The sequence below is a fragment of the Cordyceps javanica genome, chromosome 5 (genome assembly GCF_051103115.1).
Source record: "Cordyceps javanica chromosome 5, complete sequence".
NCBI lineage: Eukaryota > Fungi > Ascomycota > Sordariomycetes > Hypocreales > Cordycipitaceae > Cordyceps > Cordyceps javanica.
This window is the reverse complement of record NC_139299.1, coordinates 2218602-2245677: the sequence shown is the minus strand read 5'-3', so window position 1 is coordinate 2245677 and position 27076 is coordinate 2218602. Positions and strand designations below refer to the sequence as shown.

The following is a 27076-nucleotide window of genomic DNA, read 5'->3' as shown; positions in this document are numbered from 1 at the left end:
CAAATAGAGAGGTGGCCGGAAATCAATGGCAGGCTACAAAAATGATCTCATGGTCTATGCAATTGAAATCTGGCTGCGTCAAGGGCGGGAAACAATGTTGTGTCACGAGCTTCAAAATATGGAGGTCGCAAGGCTGCAATATATGAGAGAAAATAATACTTGCTCAAATTGGAGTGGGACCTTCCATCGAACTCACCTCTTGCCTTTTACCAGATGTGACCGTGGGATTGGCCCAGTGAACTCCATTCTCCCAATCTTTGGCATACCTCATCTGGAGACTCCAGATTCGAATTTCTTTTTGCCACTTTGATCTGTCCATAGTTCGGCTCAAAACAAAACCTATGGGGTTAAAGAGCCTATCATGCCTCAATACGCTTTTTTATTACTAAAAAACCTGTTTTCCACCAACAGATAAAGTTATATCTATTCTTGCCGTTACAGGTGCTATACTTACTCTGTTGGGCTGCGACCTCACCAAGGCCCAGCAAGAGACTAGCACAGGCTACAGCAGGATTTAGGATATCGTAAAAATCCCTAGTCTTTTTTGTTTCTAGTCGTCAGTTATACGCAGGTTCTGGCCCAGCCTCTTCAATGAGGTTTGGGGGCTGTTGTACCTTATGGTTCGCGACCCAATGCTAACAACTGGTAATGTGACGTAGTTGCGTACCTCCTACCTAGGTAGGTACCTAGGTAAAAGTACTACTTAACTTAGGTACTGAGTAGTTCCAGGAGGGCTGTCCCACGTCACCCCGCTAGAGTTGGCTGGTGGCTGTGCCTGCCTCTGCTCTACAACATCTTCACTTGCGCCTGGCTCATTCTGGTGCGTCGGTTGCTCTCTACCTATTGGGCTACGTACAGCTGCAAGAGGCTACTGCAAACTCGTCGTTCAGAGGGAGATTACGTATCTTATGCACACACCCCATCACCATTCCTTCACGTCACGCGGCCTCTTTAGAGCAGAAGGAACTACCTACCGAAGGTTGCACGATTTGGAAAGCATGCCAAACTTCCTTAGCACTCCGCTGTACGGCGGTGCTGTGGTTTGTGATATCCCAGAGAAGTTTGCGGATGTCAGGTGTGCTAGTGTTCTTCGCGGCGCGGCTGGGCTATTGCTAACCCAACATTGTTCAGTAAATTGCGGCAAGTCCCGGATAACCAAGAGGTGTGGATCGACGAGGATGGCTTCACCAGTATCATTTTCGACGTGACTGAACGGGTGGGAGAGTCGGGTAAAGGCCCAGAGATTGACGGCCGTGCCATTACGACTCATCTCCAGGAACTTGTCGGATCGGACATTGACAGTGTCAAGATCTGGAATACAGCTGAGACGGAATTCAGTCGCTTAGAGTAAGTGCCGTGTGTTGTCATTTACTGAGCTGTTTTTGCCATATTTAACATATGATTCAGTTCGAAGTACCCAGCGTATACTCTCATTGCGACGCAGACGCCAAGGTCGAGCCACTCTCGAGACAGGCCATCCGCCCCCGACTTTACCGCAATAATTATGACTCTCCTGCGACTGGAGACAAACAATACGGATATTCTCATCACAATCAACGTTCCTCATATCAAAGGCGAATACAATGAGGAAGACGTAGACTTGGAATTAGGGAGGCAGGGCAAGCTCATAGGTGACGCCGTCGAATACTCTGCACGTATCTGGAAATCATTCAAGATCAAGGATTGGGGACTCTTTGTTGTCGAAGAATAATTCGAATGCGAGGCTGTTCGTGTAGTGCCCATAATACTGCCAAAATCATTGGGAGCAAATCAGGCTACCAATGAAGTGCAACTGCGTTAAATTATGGTCCGGGTATGGATCGAATATAGTATCTACAACTGGGAAATCAAATGATGTTTGCAAATGATCATGATGCGACATATATACAAGGGTAGCGCTCAAGGTTCAGTCTCCAACAGATATTCGTTACTCCCTTAGACTTAGAGCAAGCAGCTGCGTAGCTATATCGCCAACAGCTTCTTGCGTATGTTGTGGCTCCGTCAATGTCAATCTGTTCGACCATTTTTCCGCCGCCATCTGCAAAATGGCTTTTTGGGGGCTACTGGGGTTCGCTTGCTTCAGCACTTTCATCTCCTCTTTGAGAAAGAGCTGATACTCGTTAGGTTTTCCGCCATTCCTGGGGACAGGTTTGATTTGCACGAGTTTGCCTTGACAACCGCCGCACCGATGTTTCTCAGGGTTGATGCTTTTTGAGTGACGCTTATAGGCGCATGAGCAACCATCACACTGCCACAGGTACTTGAAGTCAATTTCGTAGCTGTGCTTTGTAGTGACTTTGATGCCACGGCTGGAAAAGCTTCGGGAGCATTTTTGTGCCCAATGCTTGAACTCTTTGCCATGTGGATTATTCGTGATACCACTGATCATGAAATTGGCAAGATGGCAGAACTCGTGGGCGAGCACGTTCAGGAGCCTATCCTCGCTATCAATAATCTTCTCTGCAAGCTCAATGGACGCGTGATGCTGGTACGTAATTGTGGCGCCGGATCCATTTGACGGTGTGGTTCGAAGAGTCTCCATTTTCCAGTTTGCACGGCCAGCCGTTGTGTTAAGGGTTTTTGACCATTCAATTTTGACGCCTCCTGTCGAGTCAGATAGTTGGGATATTCTTCCGTCAGCAATTTGGCTGTCCAGCTCCTTCAGAAATTCGACTGCAAGCGTAGCCTTCACAGCTTCGAATGACGATTTGCCGGCTTTGACTGGGCCGAGTGGCTTGTGCGGAGACCGCATCGCCGTTTTCGCAGCTTTGCGAGGGCTGTGCTCCTCGTTCCAACAATCAACCAGGCTCTGCGTCCAGAAGCCATCCTTTGTAGGCGTGTATGGGCCTTGTGGAGTAGCCCCTGTCTTCCGAGGAGATGGCAGTGGTTTTCGGGATACCACCACAGTATCAGGGGCCTCGTTTTCGCTGCTGAGATCATTGCCGCAGAGTCGTTCATTTACCCGCTGCTCAGTCAGTTTGAGTTCATGGGCGATCGGAGTAGTCACTGCGTTCATATTCTCTTTCTCGGCAGTCTCCGTGGCATTGGCTGTGACACACATCGGTTGTAGACGTATCTTTGCGTCAGCTCGACAGTATATATTAGCATCCTTGGAGGAAAGCGGCGAGGGCGCGCTGGGAATCGCTACTGCCTCTCTGCCAGTACCACTTTCAACTTCAGCGATCTGCGACTCGCTCTCATGGCCCGCCATCTCGAGAGAGATGCTGTCTTCCAGGATTGTCATGCAAATATCTTGCTTCAAACGAGCCATACGCTGCGAAAATTCGGTGGGGTGGTTTGTAAGCTGAAGGCTGGCTGGTAGGGTGACATCACCCGCATCTATTTCTGAGAACGACGATGAGGACGAATCGCTATCCAAAAGCGTAGCACCAATGAGGGTAGAGTTCATTGGTGTGGCGTTGGCCCCTTGTCGTGTCTGTCTTCTGTTGCCGAATGTGTTCTCTCCCAGTGTTGGTTCAGGGCGGTTCTGTTTCTTCAGTTCAACCTTGCGAGGGGAGATGTTCCTTGAGAAGTCTAAGACCTTCTTGGGACTCTCCGTGGTCCATGGCTGAAAAAGGGGGTTGGCGGCGATGAGCTTTTCGCCATCCAAGCGACGAACTCTGCGTGTAGATGGCTGTGCGGTAGATCTCGGCACGAGTTCCCTTCTTTGCATAGGAGTCTTGGGTTGTAGCCACGTCTTCTGCGACTCTTGTGCCAGCTCGTCATTGCGCTCGGCATGGTGACCGAGTCGGTCTGTGAGTCGTGACATGTTGTTCGTCGTGGTCTATATGTATGTTGTGGACGATTTGTTGGTGATAATATCGGCTTTAATGTCTACCGTTCGGTGCATTAGCGAACAAATGTTTGTGTTTGTGTTTGTGGTAGTGGCTTATTTGGGTACGTCGCCATGGCAACCCCATCAGAAAACTGATATCACGTGATGGTTCTGGTGAGGCCTTGGCCGCCTTGCTGGGTGTCGCCAGCAGGACACCTCTGGGGTGTGCAGAGGCTACTTAGCAATTGCTTACTTAGTACTCCGTACAAATTACAGTCCTATTGAGCATCTACACCGGAAAACAGCGTAATCACCAGGGTTTACGCAGCGTTCTGAGTAGTACGTGCTGTTGTGGTCTCGTTGTAGGGTACGTGCAGCAGGAACATGTTGCGTGTCTCCCTAGGTAAGTACTGATCTGTCAGTATGCCTACGCAAACGGTACGCTCAAGTCGGCCAAAAGTGCGCCATTTTCATTCAATCGTGCTCGGGCTTCGTTGTGGAAGACCCGAGGCAGAAAATTTTGGCCAAGCGAGCCTGGGGGGAAGGTCCCACCTCCGAGAGGATCGATCGCCCGCTTCTCAGCTACCTGCTACCCGCTTGGCGTAAGAAAGTAACAGTAACACTGTTCAGTAGCGCCAAAGAAAAAAAAAGGAGGCTAAGGAAAACTCTGTCTGGAATGGGAATACGCCATGCCTCGTATGATACTCATGAGAGACAAATGAGAGAGTGGGAGATATCAAGATTTCCCAGCCTGGATAATTGTACGTGCCCCTTCGCTCTTACTGGTACCAGCGCATGAATTCACATGCAATGTAGCGGAGCCTGCAGCCAACCAGCTTGAAGGTTCCTTTCGAGAGCTATATACCTCAGGCAGCTAGGCCTTAATTACCGGCTAGCAAACTGGGATGGTAGACTTTATCGTACTGAGTACCTAAGTAAGTAGGTAGTACTTAGGAGACATTTTTCCCAACTGGAAGTCTATCTTTAGCACCGACGACGGGATCGGCGTCATCCAATCGTAGCCTTCAATCCGGCTTGCTGTTGCCACTGCTCCACGCCAGCCCCCCTGCAGTACTCAAACGTTGTCCAAGGCAGGGGGTTGAGGGGGTCCTCTAGCAACTACTATTAGTCTCCGGGAGGGAGAAGAAATCCTGATTTTTGACGATACAAGACGCGCACAAGACGTGCACATTATATCCGTACTCGCTGAACTGTCAGGACGTCAGTTTTATGCATGACAACGGACCACAGCCCATAGTTTTGATGAACAAACGGACTGTGACTGGCATAACACTTCATGTTCAGGTACAACATTAAGTATGGGTAATCCTCAGCCATCGGGTTTTCACTTTCTCCTGCCATTGCCATTGATTTTTTTCAGACTGGGCCATCGACGGATAAGCCGGAATTGGTGGAGCTTAACAGGCATTTCCCCTGAAGTACAGACAGGGCGAGGCACGCTCACCCCACCAAGAAAGCACCTCAAGTCAGTGGGTGGCAAGTAGCGAGATACCAATATACAAGTGCCTTTCGCCACTATAGGGCAAGTAGCGGGTACCTGTCTGGAAAGGGCGCTACTTACCTAAGTACTTAAGTTGCCTAGGTAGCGAACCAGGTAAGTACCTGGTAGGGAGGCAAGGAGGGTGGGCTGGTACTTACACTGTATCCGTAATAAGTAATTACTGGATTGCCTGGCCAGTGGCTGGTCATGCCAGGCGCAGAGTTGAGAAGTACCTAAAATAGGTGCCTAAGTAAGTACTTAGTGCCTACCTAGGTACCTACTAAAGCTACCTACGTACCTAGGTACGTAAGTGTGGTAGGTAAGTACCTAAGTAAGTATCCGTACCTTCTTGGGCACTCCAGGACACGAATCACGGCACCGCCACATTCCCCCCTGGCCCCCCTTCCTCCCAAGAGATTTTCTTGACGGGTTGGTTGCTCCTCTCCTTACAACACAATCACCACATCATCGCAGCATAGGAGACAAGACAACGCTACTGCTCTGCATGGGCAACACTCTCCCTCAGCTGTCTTGCCTATCATTCTGCTAAACGCATCGCGTATAGCAAAACGGTGCCTCTCGTTTTCCTTCTCTGTCCACATTCGTTTTTCCCATCGCGGCCTCGCTGCACTCAACCAGGCAGGCCCTGCCATCGACGACGTTCGCTTCCTGCGCTATTAGTTTTCTTGAAATCTTGAAATCTTCAGTGCCATCCCGATACTTGTGCGCTCCCCAACCAAAACGCGCCAGCCCGGTTGAACGAAGCAGTGATTATCGATTTCTAGCATTGTTTCCTCTGACGCGCTACTTCAAACACGGTTCAAATTGCAACAAATGCTGGAGTAGAGCTGCAGGTTTGTCGGCCAATATACAAAGCCATTCTGCGCACAATACTAACGCGGGCATTGACAGCCGACCAAAGCATAGAATATGTCTGGTTACCAAGGTGGTCACCACGACCAGTACGACCAAGGCTACGGCCAGTCCGGACACAATGATGCCTATTACCAGGACGATCAATATTACGACCAGGGTCATGGAGAGCATACTGCTCATGGCGACCATGGTACCCATGGTCCCCAAGGTGACGGCTATTATGACGAATCGTGAGTGCCCGCAACAGTATGCGCAACAAATCGACCAGACTACCTAACCGAAATCAGTGGATACTATCATGCCGATGCCAATAACCCGTATCATCAAGACGGAGGATACTATGATGGCCATGACCAGTACCAAGATGACTACTACAATAACAATCAGGGATACTATGATGGCGAGTATAATCAAGGATACGCCCAAGGTGGACGCCACCCGTCAGAGGAAGAGTCTGAAACTTTCAGCGACTTCACGATGAGATCTGACATGGCCCGCGCTGCTGAAATGGATTACTATGGCCGCGGTGACGAGCCATACAATGGGTATGGAGACGGCGGTCGTGGGTATCGCCCGCCGTCCTCGCAGATGTCTTACGGCGGTAACAGGTCTTCTGGTGCCTCGACCCCTAACTACGGCATGGAATATGGCAATGGCCTGCCGAGTCAGCGTTCCAAGGAGCCATATCCGGCTTGGACATCCGACGCCCAAATCCCACTCTCAAAAGAAGAGATCGAGGATATTTTCCTCGATCTCACGTCGAAGTTCGGATTCCAACGCGACAGCATGCGCAACATGTATGACCATCTTATGACACTCTTGGACTCGAGAGCTTCCCGTATGACACCTAACCAGGCGCTGTTGTCCCTACACGCTGACTACATTGGTGGTGATAACGCCAATTATCGCAAATGGTATTTTGCCGCACATCTCGATCTGGATGATGCTGTTGGTTTCGCCAATGCCTCGACCAAGAACAGAAAGCGAAGAGCTAAGAAAAGTAAGAAGAAGGGCGCTGATGCCGGGAACGAGGCGGAGACTTTACAAGAACTCGAAGGCGATGATAGTCTTGAAGCCGCAGAGTATCGTTGGAAGACACGCATGAACCGCATGTCTCAGTATGATCGCGTGCGCCAGATCGCATTGTATCTGCTCTGCTGGGGTGAAGCCAACCAGGTCCGCTTCATGCCTGAATGTCTTTGCTTCATATTCAAATGCGCCGACGACTACCTGAGTTCACCAGCCTGCCAAGCTCTTGTGGAGCCCGTCGAGGAATTCACCTTCCTGAACAACGTCATCACACCATTGTACCAATACTGCCGTGATCAGGGCTACGAGATTCTCAATGGTGTTTACGTTCGCCGAGAACGTGATCACAAGCACATTATCGGCTACGATGATTGCAATCAGCTATTCTGGTACCCTGAAGGCATTGAACGTATCGTTCTCGAGGACAAGAGCAAACTCGTCGACTTGCCTCCTGCTGAGCGCTATCTCAAGTTGAAGGAGGTCAACTGGAAGAAGTGCTTCTTCAAGACCTACAAAGAATCGCGCTCCTGGTTCCACTTGTTGCTCAACTTCAATCGTATTTGGGTCATTCACCTGACCATGTTCTGGTTCTATACTTCCCACAATGCCCCCTCGCTCATCACCTACAAGTACGAGCAGCAGAAGGATAATCAACCACCGGCCTCAAAGCAATTCTCTATTGTTGGCTTCGGTGGAGCTATCGCGTCCCTTATCCAGATTTTTGCGACGTTGGCTGAGTGGGTGTATGTCCCGCGCCGTTGGGCTGGAGCGCAGCATCTTACCAAACGACTACTCTTTCTGATTGTCATCCTTGTTCTCAATGTCGCACCAGGTGTCAAGGTCTTCATGTTCCACGGTAATGGCAAAGAAACCGACGCCGACAAGAGGAATAAGGATACTACTATCGATAAGGCAATTGGCATTGTGCACTTCGTCATTGCTGTTTTCACGTTTCTTTTCTTCTCGGTCATGCCTCTCGGCGGCCTCTTTGGCAGCTATTTGACAAAGAAATCACGGCGGTACGTGGCCAGCCAGACTTTCACGGCCAGTTACCCTCGCCTCACTGGCAATGATATGGCCATGTCGTTTGGATTGTGGCTCACTGTCTTCGGTGCCAAATTCGGCGAATCATACGTGTACCTTACTCTGTCATTTCGTGATCCAATTCGATACCTCTCCATCATGAAGATCGAATGCTTGGGCGATAAGATGTTTGGAAATTCAGACGCATCTCAACAAATTTTGTGCAAGCACCAACCTACGATCGTTCTCATTCTCATGACATTCACTGATTTGATTTTCTTCTTCCTGGACACTTATCTCTTCTACGTCATCTTGAACACAGTGTTCTCCATTGCACGCTCTTTTTACATCGGATCATCGATCTGGACGCCGTGGCGCAACATCTTTTCGAGGTTGCCAAAGCGCATCTACTCTAAGGTGCTCGCAACAACCGACATGGAGATCAAGTATAAGCCAAAGGTTTTAATATCCCAGGTCTGGAATGCCATTGTCATTTCGATGTACCGTGAGCACCTGCTTGCAATTGATCACGTGCAGAAACTTTTGTACCACCAGGTGCCCTCTGAGCAGGAGGGTAAGCGAACACTTCGTGCACCGACGTTCTTCGTTTCTCAGGAGGATCACTCTTTCAAGACCGAATTCTTTCCCAGCCACAGCGAAGCCGAACGCCGCATATCATTTTTCGCCCAGTCTCTGTCTACACCGATACCTGAACCCGTACCCGTCGACAATATGCCCACCTTCACAGTCATGATTCCCCATTACAGTGAAAAGATCCTCCTTTCTCTGCGAGAGATTATTCGCGAAGACGAACCTTACTCTCGTGTGACACTTCTTGAATATTTGAAGCAACTTCATCCACACGAATGGGAATGCTTTGTCAAAGACACCAAGATTTTGGCGGATGAAACCGCTCAGATGAATGGCGAACCGGAAAAAAGTGAAAAGGACACGGCGAAGAGCAAAATCGACGATCTGCCTTTCTACTGCATTGGTTTCAAATCTTCTGCCCCCGAATATACTCTTCGCACACGAATCTGGGCATCGTTGCGTTCCCAAACTCTATACCGAACAGTTTCCGGTTTCATGAATTATAGTCGCGCTATTAAACTGCTTTATCGTGTTGAAAACCCTGAGGTGGTTCAAATGTTTGGTGGAAACTCGGAAAAACTGGAGCGAGAATTGGAAAGAATGGCTCGGCGCAAATTCAAGCTTGTTGTTTCTATGCAACGCTACTCGAAGTTCAAGAAGGAAGAGATGGAAAATGCCGAATTTCTCCTGCGCGCCTATCCGGATCTCCAAATCGCTTACCTTGATGAAGAACCGCCTCTGGCGGAAGGCGAGGAACCTCGCCTGTACTCTGCGCTCATCGATGGCCACTCAGAGCTCATGGAGAATGGTATGAGGCGCCCGAAGTTCCGTGTTCAGCTCTCTGGTAACCCTGTATTGGGTGATGGTAAATCCGACAACCAAAATCACGCCATTATCTTTTACCGTGGTGAATATATCCAGCTCATCGATGCCAACCAAGACAACTATCTGGAAGAATGCCTCAAGATTCGCAGCGTTCTCGCAGAATTCGAAGAGATGAAGCCGGACAATCAATCTCCCTACACGCCTGGAGTAAAGAACGACGTCCATACACCAGTCGCCATTCTTGGTGCGCGTGAATACATCTTCTCGGAGAATATCGGTATTCTCGGTGATGTCGCCGCTGGAAAGGAGCAGACTTTTGGTACCCTATTCGCTCGTACCATGGCACAGATCGGTGGCAAGCTTCACTATGGCCATCCTGATTTCCTGAACGGCATTTTCATGACAACACGAGGTGGTGTATCAAAAGCTCAGAAGGGATTGCACCTGAACGAAGATATCTTCGCAGGCATGAATGCTCTTGTTCGCGGTGGTCGCATTAAGCACTGTGAGTACTACCAGTGTGGCAAGGGTCGTGATCTTGGCTTTGGTTCCATTCTCAATTTCACAACCAAGATTGGCACTGGTATGGGAGAACAGTGGCTTTCCCGAGAATACTACTACCTTGGCACTCAACTTCCTCTTGACAGATTTCTGTCCTTCTACTACGCACATGCAGGCTTCCACGTCAACAACATGTTCATCATGCTATCTGTCCAGTCATTTATGTTGACGCTGATGTCCATTGGTGCACTTCGACATGAAACGATCCGTTGCGACTACAACCCTCAAAAGCCAATTACTGATCCCCTGTACCCTACAAAATGCGCCAACACGGATGAGTTGATGGGCTGGATTTATCGTTGTATTATCTCCATTTTCTTTGTGTTCTTCATCTCCTTCGTTCCACTGATTGTGCAAGAATTGACAGAGCGTGGTGTTTGGCGTGCGGCTCTGCGTTTCATTAAGCAGTTTTGCTCGTTCTCCCCGTTCTTTGAAGTCTTTGTCTGCCAGATTTATGCCAATTCTGTTCAACAGGATCTAGCATTTGGTGGTGCCCGATACATTGGTACCGGCCGTGGTTTCGCAACAGCTCGCATACCATTCGGCGTTCTGTATTCGCGATTTGCCGGACAGTCGATTTACTTTGGTGCCAGATTGCTGATGATGCTTCTTTTTGCTACTTCCACTGCATGGCAACCCGCCCTGACTTACTTCTGGATTGTTTTGCTCGGCCTAATCATCTCGCCATTCTTGTACAATCCTCACCAATTTGCATGGACCGACTTCTTCATTGATTACCGCGACTTCCTTCGATGGCTATCTCGCGGTAATTCACGTTCACACGCCTCTTCCTGGATTGCATTTTGCCGACTCTCTCGTACCCGTATCACGGGCTACAAGCGCAAAGTCATGGGCGATGCTTCTGCCAAGATGTCTGCTGACGTTCCCCGCGCCGCTATTGCCAATATCTTCTTGACCGAGATCCTCACGCCACTGCTGCTTGCTGCCACCACAACCGTTGCCTACCTGTATATCAATGCCCAAACTGGTGTTGTCGCGGATAGTGACAAAAATTCAAGCGCAAAGCCTGCTTTCAAAGTTGGCGCTACTGGCTCATTAATTCGATTGGCAGTCGTGGCTTTTGCGCCTATTGGTATTAACGCCGGTGTTCTCGCAGCCATGTTCGGAATGGCTTGTTGTATGGGACCAGTTCTGAATATGTGTTGCAAAAAGTTTGGCCCCGTACTTGCTGGCATCGCACACGGCGCAGCTGCAGTTTTCATGATTCTTTTCTTCGAGGTTATGTATGTTTTGGAAGGATTCAATTTCTCCAGAGCTTTGGCTGGCATCATCGCTGCCATGTGCATCCAGCGGTTCGTCTTTAAACTCATTGTGTCACTGGCATTGACTAGAGAGTTCAAAACCGATCAGTCCAACATCGCCTTTTGGAACGGAAAATGGTACTCAATGGGCTGGCACTCGATTTCACAACCAGCGCGGGAATTTCTTTGCAAAATCACGGAACTCAGCATGTTTTCCGCTGATTTCATTCTGGGACATTGGATTCTCTTCATGATGGCCCCATTGGTTCTGATCCCGCAGATTGATAAGATTCACTCCATGATGCTCTTCTGGTTGCTGCCTAGGTACGCTTGCATCTTTTGATTTGGTTGTTTCAAAAGCTAACGTTTTGTTGTAGTCGTCAGATCCGTCCACCCATCTATTCCATGAAGCAGTCAAAGCTCCGTCGCAGACGTGTAATCCGCTTTGCCATTCTTTACTTTGTTCTATTTATCATCTTCCTCGCCCTGGTTGTTGCCCCTGGTGTAATCGGCAAGAGATTCCTTGGCGATACCATCTTTTCAGCATTGAATGACGGCGAGGGCCCTGCCAACATGCGTCTTTTGCAGCCCTGGGGATTGGACAACAACAACACGGAGGGCAAGACTGAAACTGGCACAAAGGCTGATGGTGCGGCTACCTCTACGGATGACGCTTCTAAGTTGCGTCTATTCTAAGCTGGACGAGCCAGCCATTTGTGTTGTCAGAACAACATATATATGCTTCGATCCATCAATCATTGTACCGATTATTAGATTGTTTGACCTCGTTTTTGTCATTATTTTGATCATTTCTCGTCTCGGATAGGGTTAATACAGAGTTTCTGCTTACGCACTTTGCCAAATCGGAAATCAGAGAGCGGAGCACGTAGTTGTCACGGTCGTAGTCAAGGTGAAATGGCACCTACTATTCAGCGTGCTCACTACCTTTCCTCAGTAGGCAGGACCTCTCTGGTGTCCGCTCCAGGTATCCATCCATGTGTATCTCTGAAATCATCTTATGCCACTTGTGACCGGCTTCTCCCTCGCTTACAGGCAAATCTGAGCGTAAGGATAGAGAGCTAGTCTCCTATTTATTGTCAGGTACCTAACAAATTCAGGACCTCACTGGGCTGGCCCCACAAAGCTCTAGGACACTGTGAAGAAGCGCGCAGTGTACCCCTGAGTATCCACCTTGGGGCACTGTTTCCCGCCTACCAGGCGGCGACTGAAAAGCTCGGGTCTGTCGGAAACTCGCCCACTTCTGTCATCTACCAGCACATGACAACAAACGCTGAGAGATTTCATCTAAGACGCGATGGATTTTGAGAGTCTCAACAGGCAGGCACATCAATTAGTGCATGTTGCCTCATCACTCTTTCAGAAAGTGCCCGGCTCTGCTGTTTTGATTCGTTACATCCAATCCAGCTACCAGAACGACCCTGTCCGATCCGCCATCGAACTTATCCTGGTTCTCTTCTTTATCCGATATCTATTGTCGCCATCATATTCAACACACAAGCAGAACTATGTTAAACTGAAGGAGGAGGTATGTTTGCACTGCCTTTCAATTGGACATGGTCTATACTGATTTGATTCAGGAAATTGAAGAGCTGGTGGACGACTGGACTCCCGAGCCATTAGTCGCGGAGAGGACGCCTTTGGAAGACGCCGAGAATGAGAAGCTTCCAATTATTATAGGGCATGTTAATTTGTCCCCTGAAAAAGTTTCATGACATCTATTTGGGTCCTTGAATCTAATTATTATCTGCAGACCGACTGGACCGAAAGTGAAGTTATCCACCGGACGAACAGTTACGAACCTCGCTTCGTACAACTTCTACAACTTCAACTCAAATGAACAGATCAAAGAAAAGGCGATACAGACCCTTCGTACTTATGGCGTTGGGCCTTGCGGCCCGCCACAGTTCTATGGTACACAAGACGTTCATGTTAAAGCGGAAGCTGACATAGCCGAGTATCTCGGTACAGAGGGTTGTATTGTATATGCTCAGTCGTTCTCCACAGTCTCTAGTGTCATCCCAACATTTTGCAAGCGAGGAGATGTCATCATTGCGGACAAGGGCGTCAATTACTCTATCCGTAAAGGTCTCCAGGCTTCTCGAAGCAACATCAAGTGGTATAACCATGGCGACTTGGACGACCTAGAAAGAGCGATGAAGGCTGTTGTAAAGGAGCAGAGCAAGCTCAAGAAATTGACTCGTCGATTCATCGTTACGGAAGGATTATTCGAAACGACCGGCGATGCTACAGACCTACCGAAGCTCGTTGAATTGAAAGAAAAGTATAAATTCAGGATTATACTGGACGAAACTTGGTCATTCGGCGTCCTGGGCCGTACAGGACGTGGTCTCACAGAAGCGCAAAATGTTGATCCCCAACAGGTAGACATGATTGTCGGCTCGCTTTCCGGCCCTCTCTGCGCTGGCGGTGGCTTCTGTGCAGGTGCGAAGGACGTTGTTGAACATCAGAGAATCACGTCCTCTGCCTACACGTATTCGGCGGCGCTGCCAGCCATGCTAGCAATGACAGCCAGCGAAACTGTGCATCTTTTACAGTCCAACCCTGACATTGTCAACCAGTGTCGCGAGAACATTAGGACTATGAAACTTCAGTTGGACCCTCGTAGCGAATGGGTCACATGTACGAGCAACCTTGATAACCCCATCCTGCTCTTGGTCTTGAAACCCGAAGTGATTAAGGCACGCAATCTCAGTATCGACGACCAAGAACGCCTCTTGATGGACTGTGCAGACGAGGTATGTACCGGTACTGCAAGCCAGAACATCAAAGCTGACATTTTTGTAGTCATTGGCTAATGGCGTGATGATTTCCCGCCTCAAAACTCGCATGTATGCAAATGCTATGACCGCGAAGACCAGTGACTGGTTCGTTCAACCTGCTCTGAAAGTTTGCATAACTTCGGGTTTGTCAAAAAAGGATATCGAAAAGGCTGGCGTTATCATTCGAAATGCAATCGGCAAAGTCATGTCGCGGAAGCCAAGTGCCAAAGCATTGTAATCAAAGTGTTGAGCAGTCGATGTGTTACATAAGTACGGTCTGGCAACGGTAATGTGGACGGTAGATATTCTACGCTGTATACTATTCATTAATACGATACAACCATTGACTAGTATAATGCAATGCTGAACAATTGCTTTCTTTGCTGAAAAGTCCGCCACAGACTATGCTGCACTGTGTTAGAAGATCTACCTACTTGGACAGGCGACCCATACTTAGTCGTTGTCATTGTACGCAGTAAGCCTACCAGGACATAACCAATAAGCGGCCTTGGAATGACAATGGGCCTGGCAAATTCCACTTGTCGCTATCAGAGCACTCTGCGGAAGGCCTTTGCAAGGTAGTTCTAACTGCCGATAAGAAGTCAATGTGCTCTTGTTGCTGTATACGTACTGTTATACATTTTGCTAGATTGTTCATGCAGAGACCCTGCTGTGTGATGTTCTTGCTTATTCCTACATTCTGTCTAGCTCCATCAGCAATTGGCGCGCCCAGTGCACACTGTCTCGCCGGCGGCGTCTCAGTTGTCCATCGTTCTTGCTATGCCTGCTCTTAACGGGATCGTACGACGTATTTCTGGCTCCTTCTGATTGTTGTAGAAACTGTCTAGACGTAGAATTCACGCAGTGTACTAAAATAATTTGTTCATAGCTATCGCAACGCCAACCTCGTGTTTGACAAACCTATATTGTGTACGCACCTTTACATCGTACTGAACATCTTAATCACTTTGCCTTTTCGTAATCCATTCTCTCACCTCTTTACTCTTTCAATATCGACCTTGTTTTTGATATCTTTTTTTTTTCAAATTTTCTTCATGTATTGTTAGAATATGTTTTTCGGTCGAACCTTGTTCGCTGCCCCAGCCATCATGCCACTGGTCGCTTGCCACCCTACATGTGAGATGTCGCCCGGCCTTTTTTCCTAAAAACAAAGTGTTATATCTAACACCCAGTCAAGCTACCAGGACTACTAAACTCTCTATCCAAGATTCCCAGAAATACGTCCTCCCTTTCGGTTCAGAAGTCGAACGCACAACCTGTGTGCCTGATGTTGTTTTTTTGGGACAACAAAAACAAGGCCACAACCTCCACCCGAATGGTTCTGCAACTTCTCTCGAGCATGGCGCCGGATTGTGCAGATGGATTTCTGCAGCGGTCCAGCGAACCAACGATTACAGCGACCGTGGCCCACGTTTCAACGCAGACTGTTGCTGTAGCCGCCCCGACTCAGTTGTCTCCTGATGACCCGGTGCCTTCGATCGGTGGAAACTCTACCGGGCTTTTTGGCGTTTCCTATGCTCCCTACCGCGCCGACCACGCATGTAAAAGTCAAGAGGACATCAATGATGACATGCAGAAAATTGCTGGACAATATTCTATCATTCGTGTCTATAGTACGGACTGCGACCAGATCCCCATGGTGTACAAAGCAGCCAAGAAGAAGGGAATGAAGCTCTTCTTAGGCGTATGGGATATATATGCTGTTGAGTCTGAGGCCAGAAAAATAATCGCAGGCATTAAAGGTGACTGGGACATGGTTCACACCGTCAGTGTTGGCAACGAGCTTGTCAATAGTGGCCAGGCGTCCCCTCGCCAGATTATCGGTGCTATGAAGTCTACCCGATCAGTCCTTCGTGCGGCGGGCTACAAGGGCCCGGTTGTGATCGTTGATACGTTCATGGCGGTCCAGGCTCACCCTGAGCTCTGTGATGCCTCTGATTACTGCGCCATCAATGCTCACCCGTTCTTTGATAGCGCAGTGACTGCTTCTCAGGCAGGACACTGGTTGGGCGAAACAATCCGCCGCGTCAAATCTGTTCTGTCTACCACTGAAAGAGTCATAGTCTCCGAGACAGGCTGGCCAACCAAAGGGGTTGCCAATGGCCTTGCTGTTCCTGGCCTCACTAACCAGAAGATGGCTTTAGATTCCATTCAGAAGGCTTTTGCTACCACTCTCGGTGACATCATCATATTATCCGCCTTCAATGATTTATGGAAGGTCAAAGCTGCGTCAACTTTTGATGCTGACCAATTCTGGGGAATAGATGGCGCTGTCGCGAATTGTGACTTGTAAAAATCGGCGAAAAACATACAACACTTCTTCTCCGACAAGATCAGTAATAGTATCTGAGGTGGCATTGCCCACTGTCTTGCAGTTTATGAGTTAGATATTCTAAGTTCCGTAACCTCGTGTAGCTGCAAGTCTGTAGTGAAAACAAAATTTCGTCACCAACTTAATGTATTCACATGAAACCGCTTTGCATCGGTCTAGGTACCAATCGTAAATTTATCGCTGAACCATGGAAAACTTCATTTCAATCTCAGGGGCTTCTTTTCACCCAGTATGCTTTATGCTATTACTCTCTTTCTCTATGCAATTCTTCCTCAATCAAAACAGAACCTCAGTCATGCAACACGAAACAAACAGTGAACCACTGTGGCACTATCACCTATAATCACAGTAAACAGTCTCTCATGGGTGGCTGTAGTCATTGATGGAATGAGGTAGTCAATTGATATATCGGGTCGGCAAGAGGTGGTTGCGACCTGCTCATGTGCACATATTTGTCCATGGAAATGGTAAATAGTCACCAATCACTGCAAATGACGGGTTCATTACGCAGAGAAGTTACTCGGCGATCTATGTTTAAACCTCTAGAAGGTCATAAATAAAGCAATCTAGTTCAATTACACGAAACTTTTCGCCCCATGTCGCAGTCCAATCAGTGTCTTTCCATGAAGACGATAGACTACCATGCCAAGCGACAAGCTCCACGTTCCAACCCATGCGTAAAGATCTTTCGACAAAGCGAAAAAATCCATCCGAGTATTGCGCCGGTTTTGCGTCACCAGTGGCCAAGACAATCGTGCCCTGTTCCTGGAAATATTCCATTACAGCCTCGGCCATGCGCGTCTGGAGTGTTTCATCGACTAGATCCTCCACATATCTGGAGACAGATTTTCTCCCAACTGTGGAGGCTGGTTTGCTCTGCGGTATGTCAAGTCCGCCATCTTCAACGCGCTTGCGCTCCCTCACGTCTACTTGATATCCCAAGTCTCGCAATGTTTGCACGTACCTAGGCTCCTTTCGACCAGGCAGAATAGAACACCCGACGTGAAGGCCCCTCGAGTAGCGACCGCGAACCAGTAATTCCGTTAGGAATTGCAAGTTTAGTCGAGGCAAAGGTGAAAATCTAGCAGCGTCTGCGATGCCGTACCTCTTCCTCAAAGCTTTTTGAAAGCTGATTTCGATATTCGACATGTCCAAGAAAATATGAACGCCATGCAATGAATTTACAGGGAATTTCCCTGCCAAGTGACGATCTGCTGTACAATATGGAATGAGGCTCTGAGTGAGGGATCGGTGGGCTGATGCAGCAGTACGGGCGGCATCAAATATAGGTACGATGAGATTCTTGTCAGAGAGCTCATATGTGAGTTCATGTGTAAGCTGCGAATTGGACTTCTGCTGTTTTTTTATACCTATATCCGCTGTGTGACGTTTCAATGCCGACAGGGGTCGTTGCAAAGATACGTCGGTTGAGCCAAGTGGCTGCTTGGTGCTCGCCGCGCACAGTGTAGCCGTTTGTGTTAAAGTCGCAGCCAAATAATTTCCACTGGATGACGAGTACGTTTCGGGATCCGAAACAGACACTGGCTGAAGAGGTTTCCAAGATTGTGAGTGAACAGTCACGCCAGGGGCTGCATGACATGTGACATGGCTTTCCTTTGGTGCTGATCCCAATGCTCGCAACTGATTGACAACTTGAGACAGATCTCCAAGCCTTGTCCCGCCTTTTGAAGGGAAATGGTGGCTCAGGATGTGATGAGGTGGATGGAAGTCCATTGTTGCGTTCCGCAGACTAGTGAAGTCGCCGAGTTTCGGACAGGATCGAGGCCTGGCTTGGACAAGCACCGACTGATCTTGCCCACCGATATGCGATATGAAGACTGGTTCACTGTCATCTTGACGTGACATGTTGCGAATAATAATGTGAAATTGGTGCAAATGAGCGCTGTGTAGTAGACAAACAAGCAGGGGCACAGAGGCTGGGTGAAGCTGAAGCGGACATAAGTTTGCAGAGTTTGCGGACAGAGTGTATTCCACTGATCGCAATCTGTTGGAAAAGCTGGCCAGCGATACGAAAGAGAATTCAGGTAGCCGAGCTAGGTGAAGAGCAGACAAAGGCGGGTTCTAGAAAGCACACTGGCAAGATCGAGATTTCGGGGTGCAAGGAGTAGTCTTTGATTAGACAAACAAAATAAACTGAGAGAAGAGAAAGTATCGGCCCGAGTAATAATATGCAACGCCACGCTCCTAGTACCAAAGACCGAGGGATTTAAGGATATGCGGTAGAGAGCGTGAAGAGGAGAATGTCCATTGTCAAACTTGTACGCGGCTATGGCTGGGACGTAACTATAGTGAGTCAAATGTGGGGTTTGCCACCCATCGGGTGTTACAGTTGTTGCCGCGGGCCTTTGGTGGAGGAGTTGGTGAGATATGCATGGAAAAATCTTTGGAAAAATCTTTGGAAATAGCTTTCTTTTTTTATTGCATGTGAGAGTATCGATTTAGTATATTGAATGTATCAAGAAGAATACATGGGTTTAGTAAGAAGGGCGTGCTACTGTGTGGAGGGAAGTCATGGCTGCATACAGATAGCCGCCACTCTCGTTCCCTAGTGTCCAACATTGAACAGTGTGTCAAATAGAAATGGAAGAAGAAGAAAATCCCAAATGGAAGCGAGACTATCGGCGGGAATCTGTGCTAGCTCTGCTCAGATCTAAGCTGGGCCGAATAGAGCTGCTGGAGCTCCGCCGGCGTCGGGCACGGCGCTCAGAAGGATCACCCGGGTGCAAACCTGTGGTCTTGGCAAAAATATTGAGGACATCGGTCAATGAAATGACACCTGTAAGCTTCCCAGAAAGGCGGGCACCGGCCAGCGCGGAGGCCGGAACCGTAGCTGCGGGAGCCGGAGATTGTGGCAAAGCTGTTGAGGAAGCTTGCGCCGAGAGTAGTGGTGTTGCCGGAGCAGAGGGAGAAGGTGAGGCCGATTCGACAACCCACATACGATGCGACCTTGTTGCCACTAACTTTGCAACAGTATGGGCCAGACTGGAATAAGGGTTTACGTAGAAGACTGGAAACGTATCCTGACCCTTTTCGACACCGCGCTCATTCAGGATGACCGATATGAAGTGCATGCATGATGAGTTTAGAAGAGGAGCGCTTGAGGTGCTTGTCAGATGGCGAACGTCCTTGGTCGAGATATTCCCAACCACATTGTGGCCATTGTCAACGACGGCGACGCTCGTCAGCCCTTCCTCATCCATCGTTGCGAGTGCTTCTGAAAGTGGCGAGTCGGAGCTGCGGCCAAGTTAACGTCCACGTGCGGCTTTGGTGACGGAACAAAAGAGCCAAGCTTACTTGACAGAAATGGTCTTCTGTGTCCCTATACCAAGATCACGTAGCATAACGGGATAAAGCCGTTCAATCGTGGGAAAATTCACGCCTTCATTCCAGAAAAAGTCGACCACACGTAGCTGGCTCATCACGCCAATGACGTGGTTGGATAAATCGGTTATGATAATTCTGTGTATCCCGCTGCCCAGTATCTCGATAGCCTGGGCAAGACTACTGCCGGCATCAAGCTGCACTGTTGCCTCTTTGCAAAACATTGGTTGCAATGTGCGGAGAGCTATTCTTTCGTTCTGCTGAGCTTTGGTTATGATGTCGTTGAAAAGAACTATTTGATGTTCCGCAGGTTTTGCTAAACCAACAACGAGGAGAAGGTATGCATTTAAATCGCTGAAATCAAAGATCGAGTTGACGCTATTTGATGTCAGAGAGTCGCGGACGAGGACGACGTTGGTGGGGCTTTTCAGCAACATCTAAGCAGTGTCAGGCAGTAATACTTGTATATCTCGAATAACTCAGGGAGTATATGCTCACCCGTGTTGCATCCTCTACGCTGTCGTCTAGCTCGACCCAGCAGACATCCTGTGGAGAGACGAGCTCACCAACTGTGACATCTCTCCAATCCCGTCCAGTGAACCTGGAATTGCTATTCTTTTTGGTTGGGGGGTTGTTCATTAGCTCTTGAACGGCGGTTTGTGTCATTGAAGGAGGCCTATGTCGTGGGGAAGATGGCATTGTGCGCATATTCTCAGCAAAGCTTTGCCGATGCCCTGAAAGAGGAACGTTGGAATTGGATGGACTGCGTTGTGGAGTTTGCCGAGGTGCTGGCCCGGCGGCAACCGACGTAGATAGCTTCTCTGGTAGCAAGGAGTCGCTATGATCCATAATCGCGTGTGTACTAGCTGGGGGGGAAGATTCCATGGTGATGGTGATGCAAAGCTTTCTACTTCGAGTCGGTAGCAATCTCGCACGTAACGATGATGAGCTTGGTACTTGTAGGAGGCGAGCTACTAAATAGCGGGGGCGGGGACCATGCGGGACCTATGTGCTGCCTGACTTCAGTGTGGCCATGGAACGATGCACTCAAGAACGTTTAGAGTGGAATAGGAAATGGCCAAAAAAAAGAAGAAATCAGAAAATTTGTGAGAAATAATTGTACACAATTGTTATTTGAAAAACTTGATTAGCAACGAAAAGAGGTTCGTGATACCAGTATTTTGACAAGTGACACCACACCAAGCCAGGCAGGCGAAGTATTCTATACTCGAACGTGGATGAAAAAGGACAGGTTGAACCATGTATATCGTACATGACATATTAGCACCCCGGACCACCCTGGACCGCCCTGGACCACCATAACAAGGCAGATTTTGTTTGGTCTGCAGCTTTGGCATCATGTTAGGACAAAGCAGCTCTATGCATCTTCCATTGAGAATAAGTATTAGAAGGAGTTTGAGTGATGCCCTTTTGCTTGTTTTTGCTGCATGCCTAGTTCTACCTAGGCTGCGCACTTCTGTCTTGGGCGATGCTGCAGAAGTCAAACGCCAGCGCCTTATTTTTTTTGGTAGAGTTACTTTTCACCAAGCTGACAGCTAATGCAAGGGCGGTGTAGGAATACAGGTCCGTTGATACTTCACACTACCAGTACAGATCTGCTGGTCAATTGTAGCGATACCTGCACGGTAAGGCACCACCGTCAGACTCTGTTGTGCAGCGCGGCGGGCTCTTCTCAGCACACTTTTGTCTTCAGTCATCCGGATAGCATCTGTTACTAAACCATGTATTGATACGCACACGTGAAGGCGCGTTCCTATCCATCCATCGGAGCCCGTTGCAAAGCAATTTTGGCGATATGGGCAAGTCGCGCCGAGGTGTGCACGCGCCACAAACAAAGTGTCGCCACCTTGCGCCACAGCCCTGTAGAAGCGACCGCCCGTCACAGACAACCTGGGATCTGCGCGGTGTGCAAATGACAATAGGTTGCTGTGAAGGAAGAAAAATCACGAATGAAGTTCTGAACAACAAATATTCACACCACGGAATATCAGAATTTTCAAGTCAAAGGCCGAGAACATCCTGCGGTTTCTTTTACTTTTGGTGGGGAATTCTGTTTTCTGGCCGACGCAGCTAAGTAGACAACGGTCTACAAAAATTGTTGGCAAATTTCCTCGCCTTTTCCCCTCCATAACCCCTCGCGGCTACAGCGCGCGTCCGAATACCCAAACACAAGCCGCTGCACTTTATTTTCTGTTGCAGCATCTTCCTCACTTTCAACTCTTGAATACTCTGGGCTCGCCAACTCCTATCACAAGTGGAACTCAACAGCATTCCAAGTGAGCTGCTGCGGCTGTTAAGGCGACACTTCCCCTCCCCCGCTCAATCTCTGCGCAGCTGCTCGTCTCCGGCAAGCTACAAATTCTGCGGCGCAGAACTGGCTATATCCGTGTTCATTGCAGTGTCACAACATCCTCTCGCCACCGACTTCCTTAACACGGAACCCAAGGACCGCCGTCATCATGTCTGTCTTATCTGCCGACATTCATGCCGAACTGGCGCAGCTTCTCCAGGGCCTTCAGTCCGCAGACAACTCCATCCGCTCGAGGGCCGAAGAGCATCTCCAAAGCAACTGGACCACTACACGGCCAGAAATTCTTCTTATGGGCCTCGCTGAACAAATCCAAGGCGCCGGAGATGAACAGGTCCGAATATCTATAGCCAACGCCTTTCCAAGTGTTAACGACTAACTCGCCACAGACACGATCATTCGCCGCCTTGCTGTTTCGAAGAATCTCCTCCAAGACCCGAAAGCTCGATAATGGCCAGACTGTAGACATGTTTCTTGCAATCGCTAAAGACCAGGCTGCCGTTATACGTCAAAAACTACTAGAGACTCTAGGCAGCGAGACCGATAGAGCGGTGCGCAACAAAATCGGCGATGCAGTTGCCGAGATTGCGCGTCAATACAACGACAATGGTAAGTCTGACCATTTCAAGGCCATATTGAAAGTGCATGGAGCTAAAGTTTTGCAGAGGATCGTTGGACGGAAGTTCTTCAAGCTCTCTTCCAGCTCGCACAGGCACCCGAAGCCGACAAACGCGAGACGGCCTACCGTGTTTTTACCACCACGCCCGATGTCATTGGAAGAGATCAGGCCGATGCCGTTCTTCTTGCCTTCCAGAAAGGTTTCAAAGATGACGCGGTCAATGTACGTACATGTGAAAGCGACTTCTGTTTGCCCGTCATACTTACACCTCGTTCAAGGTCCGCCTTGCTGCAATGGATGCCTTTGCTGCTTTCTTCAGAACCGTTGAGAAGAAGAATCGGACCAAGTACTTCGCATTGATACCAGACGTTCTCAACATTCTCCCGCCTATTAAAGACTCCCAAGACTCAGATCATCTCAGCAAAGCCCTCGTCGCGCTCATCGAATTGGCTGAGGTTGCCCCGAAAATGTTCAAGCAGCTCTTTCAAAACCTTGTTCAGTTCTGCGTATCTGTTATTCAAGATAAAGAACTTGAAGACGTTTGCCGACAGAATGCGCTTGAGCTCATGGCTACATTTGCCGAATACGCCCCTTCTATGTGTCGAAAGGACCCTTCGTTCACGTCCGACATGATTACCCAGTGTTTGAGCTTAATGACTGAAATCGGTGAAGATGACGACGATGCCACAGAGTGGCTCGCCTCAGATGATGTAAGAAACAGAAAAGTCCCGAGTGATGGAAATTGAGACTGATTTGTACTACCGTAGCTGGACCAGGACGAAAGCGACCAAAATCACGTTGCGGGGGAGCAAGCCATGGACCGACTTGCGAATAAACTCGGTGGCCAGGCCATTCTTGCACCCACCTTCAATTGGCTGCCGCGCATGATGCAATCTGGTTGGAAAGACCGACATGCTGCTTTGATGGCTATATCTGCTATTTCTGAAGGCTGCCGTGATCTCATGGTTGGTGAGCTAAATCAGGTGCTGGATCTTGTCATCCCTGCTCTGCAACACCCGCACCCTCGCGTTCGATGGGCCGGCTGCAACGCTCTTGGCCAAATGAGTACAGATTTTGCCCCCACGATGCAAAGCGAATACTATGGTCGTGTCTTGAAGGCCATTATCCCGGTCTTGGACTCACCCGAACCCAGAGTCAAGTCTCATGGAGCTGCCGCCCTGGTCAACTTCTGTGAGGAAGCTGAGAAATCCACTCTAGAGCCGTATTTGGATGATCTGCTATCTCATCTCTTTAATCTCCTCCAGAGTGATATGAGATACGTGCAGGAACAAGCACTCTCAACTATCGCAACCATTGCTGATGCCGCTGAGGCTGCATTTTCAAAGTACTATGATACTTTGATGCCGCTTTTGGTGAATGTATTGCAGAACCAAAGCGAGAAAGAATATCGCCTTCTACGTGCCAAGGCTATGGAATGTGCTACCTTGATAGCGATTGCCGTTGGAAAGGAGCGACTTGGCCAGGACGCAATGACTCTTGTCAACCTGCTGGCCAATATCCAGGCCAGCATTACTGATGCAGACGACCCCCAGGCACAATACCTGATGCACTGCTGGGGTCGCATGTGCCGTGTTCTTGGCTCGGACTTTGTGCCTTTCATGGGCAGCGTCATGCCTCCACTTCTTGAGCAGGCGATGTCGAAGGCCGACATTCAGTTGCTCAACGACAATGAGGAGGCCGAGGCTTTACAGGGCGAAGAAGGCTGGGAATTTGTTCCTGTCAAAGGCAAAATGATTGGCATCAGAACCAGCACCATGGAAGATAAACACATGGCAATCGAACTGCTTGTGGTGTATGCACAAGTACTCGAAGGTGCCTTTGCCCCGTATGTCGCCAACATCATGGAGGTTATTGCCCTACCTGGCTTGGCATTCTTTTTTCACGACCCTGTCAGATACATGTCAGCAAAGCTAGTACCTCAGCTACTGAGCTGCTATAAGAAGGCGTACGGAAGCCCGTCCAATGAGCTGGCCGGATTGTGGAACGCCAGCGTGGAAAAATTAATCGAAGTCCTCGCCGCAGAGCCTGCTATTGACACACTGGCTGAAATGTATCAGTGCTTCTACGAGTCTATCGAGGTGGTAGGCAAAGACTGTCTCACTGCCGACCATATGACAAAATTCATGGATGCTGTTCACTCAACGATTGTTGACTACCAGGAGCGTGTTGCCCAGCGAGCGGAGGAGAGGGAGGGTGCCACAGCAGATGACGTAGAAGATGAAGCAGAGGAGACTTTGATTGCCATCGAAGATGACCAAACACTCCTGTCTGACATGAACAAGGCGTTTCACTCTATTTTCAAGAACCACGGTGCCGCTTTCCTTCCCATATGGGAAAAGCTTCTACCCACATACGAAGGATTCTTAACCTCCGACGACCCTACTCAGCGCCAGTGGGGCCTGTGCATTATGGACGACGTACTTGAGTACTGTGGTCCCGATAGCATGAGATATGCTAACTATATTTCACAACCCCTCATTGATGGATGCCGGAACCCCTCGCCTGCTGTGAGACAAGCGGCTGCCTATGGTGTCGGTGTTGCTGCTCACCGTGGTGGTGCGGCCTGGTCTCAATTCCTAGGGGGTGCTCTGCCAATCCTGTTCCAGGCTACGCAGATTCCTGACGCGCGAAACGACGATAATGTCTATGCTACGGAAAACGCCTGTGCCTCCATTGCCAAGATTCTGCACTACAATGCAAGCAGTGTTGGTGACGTGCAGGCTGTCATCCCGCAGTGGATTGAGACACTACCAATTGTCAACGACGAGGAGGCTGCCCCATATGCCTATGCTTACCTTGCAGAGCTGATCGACCAGTAAGTGGCCCATGATGATGATGAATTTTCAAGGAGTATTAACAAAAATATCAGGGGCAACCCGACTGTCATGAGTCAAGCATCCAAACTGTTTGTCTTCATCGCACAGGCCCTTGAGGCCGAAACGTTGCGAGGTCAAACTGCCACCAGAGTCGCCACCGCGACTAAGATAATGCTCACAGCCGCGAACGTTGACCCCATGCCACTGTTGCATCAATTTTCCCAAGACGCTCAGCGCACAATTATGGGCTTCTTTAGTTGAGTCGTCGGTGTTGGGATCCTATGCAAAGCTGTAGAATTGCCGATACAGTAGAACTTGATTTGGGACTTGATGAACATGAAATTAAGATAGATGAACCATTGTCGATAGTGGCAAGCGCTTGGGTTGATAGCAACGAGGCTTTGTTTCATTTGAAGAGCTACTTAGGATTACCAGTCATTTTGCAACGATGTTTCAATTTTTTTTAGGGAATAAATAAAAAAAAGTCTTCATTCGACGCAATTGATGCGTGTAAGATGAAGAAGAGAAGTTACGGGGGTTCCAGGAGCGATGGGATGATAGGCGTCAGGCCGGCTACAGGCTCTGCTGTGGGGGCAGGGAAGAGCTTGGCATTCAGCACAGTAGCCGCCGCAACAACAGCATCCGCAGCAGCATCCACAGACGCCATCGTCCAGCATCGAAGTCCCTGGAGCACAGGCAGAGAATGCTGGGGCAACTAAGTACTCCGTAGGAACCTACCTAGATACATGGGTAGGTACAAATAAACTTGTAAGTAGTTAGATGAGGCCGTGGGCGGAAGCGCGGAAACAACGTATCTCGGTACGTACCTACGTACCAACCTCTGGAGTAAGCTTAGTGCGATGTGTGGATGAGTGCGATATGTAATCATTTATTAATGGGACCTCCAGACTCTGGTGGCTCTAACTAATAGTAAGTAGGTTACTAGGTCGGCGTCTTTGCAACTCTCAATCCGTGGCTTCGTTTCGACCCTTGCCCACCAGTCCTCTCTGCGCGTTATTCGAACAACCGGTCTCCATCACTGTGCACCTCCATCACAGTGCACACAAAGGCTCAGGGACCCAGCGACTGCGACGGAAAACCCGCCCTACCCGCCGAGAAAATATTCAAGAGGGGTGCTGCTACACCTCTGGTCTACCTGCGCATCCCACCACGGCTAGTTGCCGCACAGTATATCCGTTCGCCTGCCGTCTCCTTCACCGTCGACTGTACCTTCGTCATAAACTCGAGTTCGACCATTTACGCTTCATCGCAATACGTGTCTATCGCATGAACATTCTGCGAGCGCGATAACACTATTCATCACGTCCCTGTGCGCCTTCAGCTTCCTGTCT

General features: G+C 49.1%; 7 protein-coding genes across 7 annotated transcripts; 5 read left to right on the top strand and 2 right to left on the bottom strand.

Annotated features, from left to right (window-relative positions):
- Positions 1 to 998: 998 nt before the first annotated feature.
- On the top strand, positions 999 to 1711 carry V2A60_007913 (Ran GTPase-binding protein MOG1; the record flags this gene model as incomplete). The annotated part of the gene is made up of 3 exons (XM_083259193.1): positions 999 to 1075; positions 1132 to 1347; positions 1408 to 1711. The coding sequence occupies 3 exons, from the start codon at positions 999 to 1001 to the stop codon at positions 1709 to 1711; spliced, it is 597 nt and encodes a 198-aa protein (XP_083115319.1).
- Positions 1712 to 1927: 216 nt separating this feature from the next.
- On the bottom strand, positions 1928 to 3769 carry V2A60_007912 (SprT-like family-domain-containing protein; the record flags this gene model as incomplete). Its single annotated transcript, XM_083259192.1, has 1 exon — positions 1928 to 3769. One exon carries the CDS (start codon positions 3767 to 3769, stop codon positions 1928 to 1930), a length of 1842 nt encoding a protein of 613 aa, XP_083115318.1.
- A 2437-nt stretch (positions 3770 to 6206) lies between these two features.
- Positions 6207 to 12139, top strand: V2A60_007911 (1,3-beta-glucan synthase; the record flags this gene model as incomplete). The annotated part of the gene is made up of 3 exons (XM_083259191.1): positions 6207 to 6382; positions 6440 to 11767; positions 11821 to 12139. The coding sequence occupies 3 exons, from the start codon at positions 6207 to 6209 to the stop codon at positions 12137 to 12139; spliced, it is 5823 nt and encodes a 1940-aa protein (XP_083115317.1).
- Positions 12140 to 12758: 619 nt separating this feature from the next.
- On the top strand, positions 12759 to 14280 carry V2A60_007910 (serine C-palmitoyltransferase LCB1; the record flags this gene model as incomplete). The annotated part of the gene is made up of 3 exons (XM_083259190.1): positions 12759 to 12989; positions 13042 to 13142; positions 13215 to 14280. The coding sequence occupies 3 exons, from the start codon at positions 12759 to 12761 to the stop codon at positions 14278 to 14280; spliced, it is 1398 nt and encodes a 465-aa protein (XP_083115316.1).
- Positions 14281 to 15604: 1324 nt separating this feature from the next.
- Positions 15605 to 16558, top strand: V2A60_007909 (glycoside hydrolase superfamily; the record flags this gene model as incomplete). The annotated part of the gene is made up of 1 exon (XM_083259189.1): positions 15605 to 16558. One exon carries the CDS (start codon positions 15605 to 15607, stop codon positions 16556 to 16558), a length of 954 nt encoding a protein of 317 aa, XP_083115315.1.
- A 2675-nt stretch (positions 16559 to 19233) lies between these two features.
- V2A60_007908 (CBS domain-containing protein) lies at positions 19234 to 20605 on the bottom strand (the record flags this gene model as incomplete). The annotated part of the gene is made up of 3 exons (XM_083259188.1): positions 19234 to 19852; positions 19913 to 20376; positions 20438 to 20605. 3 exons carry the CDS (start codon positions 20603 to 20605, stop codon positions 19234 to 19236), a joined length of 1251 nt encoding a protein of 416 aa, XP_083115314.1.
- Positions 20606 to 22419: 1814 nt separating this feature from the next.
- V2A60_007907 (importin PSE1) lies at positions 22420 to 25985 on the top strand (the record flags this gene model as incomplete). The annotated part of the gene is made up of 6 exons (XM_083259187.1): positions 22420 to 22602; positions 22658 to 22877; positions 22934 to 23109; positions 23166 to 23597; positions 23655 to 25723; positions 25778 to 25985. 6 exons carry the CDS (start codon positions 22420 to 22422, stop codon positions 25983 to 25985), a joined length of 3288 nt encoding a protein of 1095 aa, XP_083115313.1.
- Positions 25986 to 27076: the final 1091 nt, after the last annotated feature.